General features: G+C 37.4%; 1 protein-coding gene across 1 annotated transcript in view; it reads right to left on the bottom strand.

Moving 5' to 3' along the window:
- Positions 1-9600: 9600 nt before the first annotated feature.
- LOC107099599 overlaps positions 9601-11174 on the bottom strand; it is a 4220-nt gene continuing 2646 nt past the window's right edge. The window contains exons 3-4 of the mRNA XM_015397798.1: positions 10692-11166; positions 9601-10609 (exon numbers count right to left, since the gene is read on the bottom strand). Of these exons, the coding sequence (XP_015253284.1) occupies positions 10431-10609; positions 10692-11166 (654 nt within the window). The 3' untranslated portion in view covers positions 9601-10430. The remainder of the gene's footprint in view (positions 10610-10691; positions 11167-11174) is intronic.

Genomic DNA, 11174 nt, shown 5'->3' with positions numbered 1-11174 from the left:
TATGGATGTTCAACTGGTACAGTGTGATCAGTGTAGACTGATCCTAAACTGGTTTTGGTACCAAGTACTTTGCTGCCAACCCTCAGTGATCATCTGACCCTGTCTGAACATCCCTTTGGAAATGTTCTGCCTCTGCTAGTGGATGGTGATACTGCATCAGAAATAAAAAAAAGAACAGATGAGAGCTGATTTTGTTTCCTATGTCTATGTTAAATAGATCTTACTGGATCAGTGCACCCTGTTGTGCTCCATCAAACTCTAAAACTAATGTGTAGAAAAAGTAAAATGTTAGACCTCTTCTGTAAATTAGTCCTTATTCCTCACATCATTCACTGGAAAGCAGTGATTTCCTATTATGAGTTATTGTCATTGTTTCAGACAAGTTTCTAATCTGATTGGTTTAATTAATGCTACAAATAGCTACAATATGATGGTATTTTTAAACATTTAATTTAAGTAGTATGTGAATTTCGATTTTTTTTAAATATAAGAAAACGGTTTTCAGGGCCTGTCATTCCAGTCTGGAAAAAATGGGACTAACCAAAAATGTAAGAGTCGTTCTATTTGTATTTTGTTTGCTAGGTGTACTTCTGCAGTTTTGCATGCAGGGTATCTAAAGAAGCAGAAAAAGACCAGATGAAGCTAAAAGGAAGAGAAAAAGCAGAAAGAGCATAACGATAGAGATTGAACTAACAAATACTGCAGAATGAGAGTATAGAGATAAAATGAAGCAGAATGATGAAAAAGAGGCCCCTATGTCCTCCATCAGTCTAAGCCTATAGCAGCATAACTATAGAGATAGCTCAGGATAACCTGAGCCAATCTAACTATAAGCTTTATCACAAAGGAAAGTTTTAAGCAAACCTCTAAAAGGTGATGGGATGTCTGCCTCACGGGCTAAAACTGGTTGTTGGTTCTACAGGAGAGGAGCCTGATAAATAAAAGATCTGCCTCCCATTCTACTTTTAGAAATTCTAGGAACCACTAGTACACCTGCAGATTGAGAGCGAAGTTGAATCTAAAACACTCTTCATGTTTTATCAGCGGCCTGAATATCCCCCATAGGCCAACTTATTACCAAAGCAGGGTATCTGCAAGGCATAACTGTTGATTGCCTGGATGGAGATGACTTTTCAGAATTTGCCATACTTGTTGCAGGTTTTTGGCTTTTGCTGCTTTCCTTGTGGCCTATACATGGTTGCCATTTGCCTGTGGTATTCCAAGATACTTATCGGTCTCTTCTACATATGTTATTCTCCCTTCTGGGAGTGTAATTCCCTCTTCATGTAACCATCCAGACACACTTATCTTGTGTCTCAGTTTCCAATTGACATACTGGCATGTGTTTCACCTCCTGGTACAGTAATTGTGAAAGCACTTGCTGTTTGTGAACACTGAGTGACTAAGTAGCTCATATAGATATTACACCATACGAAATAGAGCCCAGGCAGGAGTCATGCACAATGACCAGTCAGGTAATGGGACAAACCTAAAGCCAATTGCCAGGGTGTATGATCAGTCAGAGGAATGGTTAGAGGACTACACTGCCAAACATATAAACATTTGGATCTACTTTTTAAGATACTTATTTTAATTCATTTGAATCTAAACCTAAGGATCTGAAAGAGGTCCACAGATTATAGTCCTCATATCCAAAGTAAAAGCATGCATATTAGTAAAACTCTAAGTCAAATGGTAAATAAAACAAAATATCAAAGATATAAGAAAGGGTTGGACGGAATTGGATTTTTCATGAGTGTTCTAATAACCTATACTGATATTTTTCCTTAGATCTACTTACAGGCACCATGAAAGTTTCTCAATCCTGTTTTTTAAGTAATTGTGCCATAAGTGTTAGAATACGCATTACATGTCACGTTGGCGCAGCCATTTTGTACGATACGCCAGCTGAGGAATACACAAACAACAATGTACTGAGAGAGGAGCAAGTCCAGGATTCCTTAAAACAAGTTGAACAGCACGGTGAAAAAGCGGTACTTGGAGAAAATAAGTCAATTAACGGACTTAATCCATAAAAACCCAGAATATGGTCCACAGACCTAAACAAGGTTCCTCAGGTAACCGTATCAGATGTGTTTTCACTCACTGCATGTGATCTGAAGATCTAACCTCCAATCAAGAGGCACTTAGCTAGGCATCTTCCTTTCACAACATTTCATTGGAATAATTCTGTAGCAGATTAGAATCCATTTGTCTTTGTGTATTTCTTTATCACCAAATAGTTATGCCAAAATAACAAAGGAAAAATATCCAAAGCACAGTTTAAACTGATTTTGGACCTTATTAAATGTATGATTATATAATTGTAATAATTTTAGTTTTTAAATAAAAAACTAAAATTATAAAAATATAAAGATTGCAAGTTCGTTTCACAGCATGTTCAGAGCTGCAACTAGAGGGAGGGGCCCAATTGATTATAATTTAAGATTCCAAACTTCTGTTATTGTTTACCATTATATGTGCTTAATGTTATGGCATTTTGGTATAAACTTTGCATATATTTTGTCCTAGGTTTTGCTCTTTTAGGAATTGCTCATCCATCTTCTTCCCTGACAGTTCTTCTTTCAGTTTTCTGTTCTCTTCCAGCAGGAGCTCAATTCCTGCACGTCTTTGAGAAAACAATCCACACTAATGCTGTTTATCTTTTTCAACCACCAGCAACTTCTCTACTCCCCTTTCCTGTCTGCCTACTTAAAAAATATGATAAAAATAAAGACCTCTTGAATCTGAAGCCAAAAAAAGAAAAGAAATGGACTAAAAATGTGACCAAAATACGAGTGTTGGATGGCGAAAGAAAAAAAAATGCTGTAGTGAAATTTGAAAACTATGCAACTGAGATTGAAAAACAGACAATTGTACTACATATAGGTTTATTTATTAATAAACAACAATTTTCAATAAAGTGAAACCAAAAGCATTAAAATGAAGGAGCGACAAACTGTACTTTAATGTTTTTCTTCCCAAGAAAGACACATTTTCTCCCTTTTACAATAAAATCATTAAATAAAGCAACATTTTGTGAAAGATACATTTTTATAGAAACTATCGGCAAACTTTACAAAGTTTTAATTTACAAAAATTTAAACTTTAATTCATAAATTCATAAAAAGCTGAAAACAATTCAGCAAAAAAAAAAAAAAAATCTGGTTCTAGTAAACCTGTCAGATAACATGCAGGTATGATTAAGAAATGTCAGCAAAGAAAGATGTGTGGGAAAATAAAGACAACAATTAACTTTAAACCCAGATGATTATAAATATGGTGTCACGATTTGGTTGTGGTTAGAGGACCCAAATGCAGAGGCAGGGAGGCAGAGGTGAGTTTCTTGATGATTTAATGTAGAGTAAACAAACAACTGAGGCAGGAATCCAAAATCCAAAAATCAAAACATGAAAACAAAGTCAAACAAACCAGAAACCATGAAGACATCGGGGGGGTGGGAAACTATCACGAGGAGGGAGACTCAGAAAGACGGAGTTGGAGGAAGTTAGAAGAGGAACCAGCACTGAAGAACTGAACAGAGAGTGTATCTATGGGAGACTGAAACAAAAAGAGGACTAACAAGCAGATTGGGAGCAGAACAGGAAAGGAGCTAGGGAAAAAGGGGGAACACAAGAGGGTAGCAGAGGGTATCAAATAAAAACCTGAAAAACTGAAAATAACCAGAAAATACAACACAATAAGAATTAAACCACTAAAAATAGAAAACATGGAACAAAGTAAAACAGAATACTCAAAAGAAAAGATAACAGAACCAAAACTATGACTTAAGGAAGTGAAACTAGGAACTAGAACATCAAACCACAGATTAAAGCCAAAAACTTCTGCAGTCCAATCTTCTAAATAAAAAAAAAAAAACGGATGATTGCTGTGATTTTTCAGCAGAAGATTTAAAATCTGGATTGTATGCATGCATGTCCATTCAACAGCTACAGCTCTGTGAACTGTCGCTAAAGTTATTGTAGATCAGCTGACAATAGAACCACTGTCAAAAAACCAAACCTGTAAACATGAAGATTTAGTATGATTTGGGATGCAGTGCAGGCCCCATATGACACAAAGGGGAAAAACTTTATGCAGATGGTCTTACCTGAGCTCCTGAGCGAGATACAAATGTTCTGTAGAGCAGGAAGTTGTTTTACCGTCAATATGGGGAGGGGCTAACGTAATTCATCTAAAGATTAGTCCGGGGCGCGGAGAGATAGCATACAATTTCAGCAGACTTACTGACTAGAAAAGGAGAAAACATCATCCCATGATTGCATGTGTCACCATTTCCTCCCTATCCATAATTAATACATAGCTTTAAAAATATATTTTTGTAGACCATCGCTAAATGGTTAAGGCACTTGATATGCAATCTGAGTATCTCTGATTAATAAAGAAAAGGAATCACTGGATTACTAAGAAACACTAAACTAAAAGTTTTTGCTTTCTGTAGAAGCAAAGACTTTAAGTTGTATGCCACCAATGAGATAAATGCATGTTCTAAAACAATGCAAGGTGGTCTGTGGAAAAGCAGACATTTCTGCATACAGGTTTAATTTTAAAGCTACTAGCATGTGTGTACACCTGTACTCTGTAGGGTACAGGAGGACTCCACTACTTTGTTATTGGAAAGTAGCTGTAGTATATTTAGTTATAGAGCTGGCTCCACAAGTTTCTCAAGCATTTGTTGTCAATTTTAGTGAGCAGATACAAACTTTTGTTTCAACCGACAGGTCAATTATATAATAAAAGGTTTTATAACATTTTCTTTTCTGCTTATAAATTATTTATCTGTATTCAGCAGTTACTCTGGAAACCCATTGAATGTGACCTTCCAGGTATTTTTGTCAGGGTATAGCCTGCTTTGTTCTAAGAAAAAGGTTTTATGGTGCTGAGGATATTTAGAGACAAAAGTACAGATTGATTGTTAAATCATCTCCAGATATTTTTTAGAGGATTTGCAAGCATAGAGTTGCCCAGCTTGTTGAGTTCTTTAAAATAATTTCTCATTATGCTGTTACCCCAGCAGATGATGGTGAAATAGATCACTCTCTCCACAACAGACTGATAGGAGATATGAGGCCAAAGGCATAGGTTTGATTTCAACTTTGGTAGGGGCACTATTGGTCTTCAGTTTCACTAGTCTGATGTCATTGGTCCTTTGAAAAAATATGCATGCTCTTTTTTATGCTTAATGTGAGCATCAGGGCTTATTTTGTTTAAAGAGAACAGCCGAATTTCTTCCTAGATTAATACAAATCTTATAAGATCTACACACACTAGATGCTGTTTATCAATGTTTAAAGCATCACTGGCTCTGATGAATTAGGAAATAGGACTTTTTTCCACTTTGAAAAGGTTTGCATTTAAACTTACCAGCGACTATTTAACCAAATATAGTCTAAATATGCCTGTTATATGTGGATTTATCCTGTGTTTCCTTTTGAAGATATAGAATTGTGCAGAGGTAAAACCCACTCTTATTTTTATCTAATATGCTCTCTCTGTATCAAGCAAAATAATACATTCAAGAGCCGGCAAATAAATGCAATAATACAATATATTTATATCTGCACTGGAACTATAAGAGGAACTTACACTGAGCATTTAAAATATTAACTTCACTTTACAAGTTGTACATATGGGCTGTAGTTACTCTGTCCAGCCCATTTCATGTATTTTATCTCGGGCTTAAACAATTAATCATTTTGATCTATTACTTAAATATTTGTCAACAAATTTAGTAATTGATTAATCATTAACTGGAGTATAGGGCCACTAAAACATGCCTTTAGCCGACAGAGCGACCCACTAAGAGCAGGAATTATACCAAGATTGTAAAAAATATGCAAACATTTTGCATTTAAGATAAAAAAAAAAAGTTTTTGTCTGTCAATATTCTCCATTCAATATTTCTCCTCAAGAGAAAATGTTTCGGTTACACCTGGTTTCATTTAGAAAAATAATCTTCTTTAATAAACCTTTGGCTGATCTGATTATTAATTGATTCATCGAAAAATATTTAACAGATTAATTAATTTGCAGAATAATCATTAGTTGCAGCCCTAATTTTATGGTAACATTTCAAACACATTTCTTCCATCATGCAGCACTGAAGGGCAGCTGCTTCACCCTGAGGCTGCCCTGCATCATTATATCTGTGTTTCCTACAATCATATAATGTTTCTATTATAAAAGTGTGTTTTTAATAGTAAAGGATTAAATGTAACACAACCTTTTATCATCATCCTATATTGCTTACTGTCAACAACGCTGTATTGTAAATTATAAACATATTGTTCACATCGAATTATTGGTAGGGACAAGTAGGTCGATCCAACATTTTGGTAGGGATATGTCCCTATGGTCCCTATGCAAACCTACGCCCATGTATGCAGCATATTGCTGCAAACTAGAGACTGACACGGGAGTGGAATTTCACTCCTGTCCCGTCCCACTCCCAGAGAAAAAAATTGTGTCCCGTCCCGATCCCTGGCCAGAGTAGAAATCTAAATCCTGTCCCGTCCCACTCCTGGTGAAATTACTCCCACTCCCATCCCGCTCCCATTCAGAATGACTCCCGCTCCTGCACCACTCCCATTCTTGTTGTCTTCAATAAGATTTCTGCCAATACATTGAATCTGAATTTCTTTTGAGAGCAGGTGAAAAACTCAGAGTGGAAGCACTGTTGGTTTTTGGGTCGTGTAGTTTTTTTTTGACTCGCATTATAGTGTAGGCTTCAAGGAAAAAACTACAAAATGGCAGCGCCAGTACTGGATTTTATTTCTTTCTATTTTATTTTATTTTTTGGCATTGATCCTAGTTTTTTTTTAGTTACTATTGGTTTGCTCCCGCTCCTGTCTGCTCCCGTTAATGTTCAATCCTGTACCGTCCCAATCACGTGATCGTTACTAATACTGACTGCCATCCCACGGGAATCCCGTGGGATTCCCGAAAAAATGTCAGTCTCTACTGCAAACACTGAAGGACCTAAATTTCCTTAAGAACTCCAGTCTTTCCTTTCTTGCAGTTTCACAGTTGTGTCTCCAGGTAAACACTGAGGTATTATTACCTCAACTTCTTCTCTAATATCAATAACATTCCATTTGTTCTTGTTTCTTCTGAAATTTCCAATAATCTTCATTCTTTTGTTGTATTAAGGATCAGGTTGTTGTCTCCACACCACGCCCTGTACTCAGCTTTTGTCCATCTTTATTCCAGCAACAACTGCATGGTCTATCTGGGAAAGAAACAGTTAAGCAGACAATTCTGAGCCAATTTTCAACTCAAAAGGGAGGAAAGAGAGCTCATACAATTAGTCAATGTAAAAGCTGAGCATGTACCTACGGTATGTCGTATAGAGAAATAAGAATAAGTACAGAAAAACAAGCCCACATGTCAAGGCTCAGAACAAGATGACCTAGTGTTCGAGAGAGGCAGAGAGTTAAATTCTCAAAAACATTTATTTAGGAAACAGATCTGAAATGAACAACGAGGGTGTCTAAGGCAGGAACCTCTGCAGGGAGAGAGCACAGGTTAGTGACCACATCTATCTGGCAGAGGATCATAATAAACATGTAAGTCGCTAACCTGGTCTAAAAGTTCAGTCTGTGCCCAGAGGAAGAGGTTGGTTCTGGGCGGTCGGCTGTCAAAAAGAGATGCAGCAGGGGCTGCCCAGAGAGTGCCAGACACTGAAGTCACGGAGGTCGGAGAACAGGCAGGACATAGAACCTACCAGATGAAGAAAGGCAGGATAATCCAGAAGGTGAAGCCACAGCCGAGGACATGGTTAGGTGCCAGGGCAAGGAGATCAGAGATAAGAAGACGAACCGAAGGGGAATCTGGGACAGTGTTAGGAAACAGTTCCAGGTTTGGTACACAGGCAGAATCCAGCAGGTGTCCGAGGACAGGATAGGCAAACAGATCAGAACGGGGACAGGTACGCTCAGAGGTCCAGAGGAAGAACGTGGGTCAGATGAATGGTAATGGGAACTGGCCGGAGCTAGGAAGGTGAATGGAATAAGTAATCAGGCCAGTAATCAGCACCAAGATCATGACAAAAGGAGAAGAACCCATATTCAACCCACTGTAACTGACTGGACCATCTTGTGGGATCAGACTTGCAAAGAAAACTGAGTTTAGTCTACACCTTTTGGTTGGCCCACTACCTGGCCATCCATCTGAGGATGGAATCCTGACAATTGACTAACAGAGATCCCCAGCAGAGGATAGAATTCTTTCCAGTATTGAGACACAAACTTGGAGTTCTGTTAGAGATTATGTCAGTTTGTTATAATAATAATAATAATAATTATTATTATTATTATTATTTATTAGTTGTGCGTTATGTCCACTTATCTCCTAAAGGAAAGTGTACAAAACGGTAGAGCTATTCAAAATATAAATAATGTAAAAAAAATTACCAGACTGTCTTTATAAAAAATGACTATCCTGCAAATTGTTTACATCAGGGGATCATCAAGAGCTGCTTAGTGCTACAGAAGGTACAAAGCACTATCAGCAGTGGAGTCTTGCATGGTAAATGTGCATACAGGACATGGTTGTTGCATTACTTAATGTTTTCTAAAAAATAATTGGACCTGCTAATTCCAGGCCTTTCTGAAGCTCACTGCAAGCAGTCTTTGGCTCCCTGTCAACTCTTCTGATAATCTTTTCACTCCTCTGTCAGAAATCTTGCGAGGAGCACCTGCTTGTTCTCGGTTTATGGTTAAATGATGTTCTTTCCACTTCTGGATTATGGCCCAAACAAGTTTAGAAATCCTTCTGTAGCAATGCCATCATTAAGACTTTGAAGGTCTTCAGAAAGCTCTGTACTTTTACCGATCATTGGATGTTTCTTGAGCGATACCAGAGACCCCTTTTTATAGGCCATCATTTGGGACTAAACCAGCTGACATTATTTTCCACTGACAAGGTTTGCTTTATAATCACTGAGATATTTCAGCTGGTGTCTTGGCTTTCCATGCCTTTTTGCACCTCCCTTTCTTCAGGTGTTCAATATTTTTTCCCTGTGCCATTCCACATTATTATACATAACTTATTTTCTGGTCATCTATGGTTTGGTTTCTTTGCATGTGTGGATTGCATGGATTGTTACAGACATCTGCTGAAAATGTCATGTCATTAGCACTTCTAGAAATGTATCTACTGAGAAAAATGTTAGTGTGTTCAATACTTATTTTACCCGCTGCTGAGCTGCTATTTAGCAGAGTGATGATTATAAAGTGGAGGAAGCAAAGACAGGTTCAGTGGTGTGAAGAAGTATTTGTCCTTTTCCCCATTTTCTTTTTTTCATGTTTTTCACACTTAAGTGTTTAAGAACAAAAAACTTAAAAAAAAAGTAAATTACAACAGCAGTAACAAAAAGCAGTTTTCCAATTACGATTTTAAATAAAGGAGTAAAAAAAAATCTATTTATTCTCAAACCATCTTTTTAACCACACTATCAGCCAAATGAACGACAACCAAATATCTTCAAAAGCAGCAAAATATAAATTTAATTGAAGTCATTAGATAATATTTTAAGGGCTTAAAATCTTTACCATTTTATTCCAATTTGTATTCAAAATGTAATCTGTCCGAATAAAAAATATTTGGGAACAAACAGTTGTCGTGTTGTGAATTAAAATTATGGCATTAGCTGATGTTGTTGATTTATTATCTAAATTTATCGTGTTTCAAGATATTGTAAAGGATCTGGCAGAGGGAGATGCTGAAGGAGAAACAGATCAACAAACTTCCTGTGATTTAAACCTGATAGTTGTTTAAATTATTTACACAGTGAGGTATCTCTGTTAAATGTGTTTGATTAGAGGAAAAGCAATTTTAGTTTTTGTTAGTTGTTTAAGAAATCTTGTGCTATTAGTTTTACTGAACAGTTTATTATCTGGGGGCCAATCCCCCCAACCCTTAAAACCTAATGACGCCTCTGGAGAAAAGAATGTGACGATACATGAAGCCTATAGAGATATAAATGATCATAAAGTTACTCTTCTCTAGATCAGGTTTGACAAAGGAGACATATGTCTGCAATCGTGGCAATAAAATCAAACAGGCAGGAATACAACACAGAAATAGACATTAACTAATGAAACACCAGGGGAAAGAACTGGGAATAAACTCTGAGGCATCAGTGTCTTCAGGGGGCAGCAGCTTCATCACAAAACCAGGACTTTAAACATGTGATCTACAGTGTTTAGACCATCATAGGCTCATGTAGCACCAAGCTGGTATATTTTCATATTCCATCCTGTGTTCTCCTTTAGCTTCCATCATTTAATTTCTGCTGTAGTTTTTTGGTTGAGCAAGAGTTCCTGTGTTTAGTTGAAGGATTGTAGAAAATGTTCAGAGGATCTTCTTTATTCTCTGTGAGAATGAACTCATCTTTGGATGATTTTAATCTATTGGAGATCTTCATCATGTTTCTCCATATAACTGACTGAGGAACAAATGCTGCCCATCCCAGAGCTGATCTCAGACTGTCTCACTCTCTTAGCCAGCCATTCAGCAACGATGTTATGAGCTCGTTGATTCCTAACCTCTGAAATGCTCCCATGTTCTGAGGAAACATCTTCGCTCACTGAAACAGAAGAAAAACAATATAGATGGAACCAAGATTTTGTAGAAACTCAGTGAGTAATTCTTGATCATTTTAAACTTACTGTCTGGAATGACAAAGTCATCCTTGCTCTCTGCCACCTCCACAGAGGGAACTGTTGGTTTCTCTGGTTCCTTTGCTAAAGCTTTCATCATTCTCTCCATCAGCTCCTGCTCCCGTCTGTTCCACTCCTCTTCTGTCAGAATGCGTTGTTTTCTTTGCTGAGGTAGAAACTGAAATTTCTTTCTTTTTCCTTCAGTCGTGAAGCATCCTTTGTTCTGTTTTACCATGTTGATAATTGTTTGGAACAGCTCTTTGACTTGAACAGGATCATCATAATTAAAGAAGCTGAGAACATGGTATCTGTTCCCACACTTCTCCAGAAGCTCCTGGAGCTCCTTGCCCTCTCTGACGATGTAGTTCTCTACAGGGAGGACATTGAGCCATTCTCCCCTGGTAAACAGCACCATGCAGTGTCTCCACACTCTCTCTGTTAATGGCATCAGGACCTCCACCAGAGCTTTGAGATCTTTCTCAGTGAAAGATC

The sequence above is a fragment of the Cyprinodon variegatus genome, unplaced genomic scaffold (assembly GCF_000732505.1).
Source record: "Cyprinodon variegatus isolate N-32 unplaced genomic scaffold, C_variegatus-1.0 Scaffold887, whole genome shotgun sequence".
Classification (NCBI taxonomy): Eukaryota; Metazoa; Chordata; class Actinopteri; order Cyprinodontiformes; family Cyprinodontidae; genus Cyprinodon; species Cyprinodon variegatus.
This window is presented reverse-complemented; position numbering and strand designations above follow the sequence as displayed.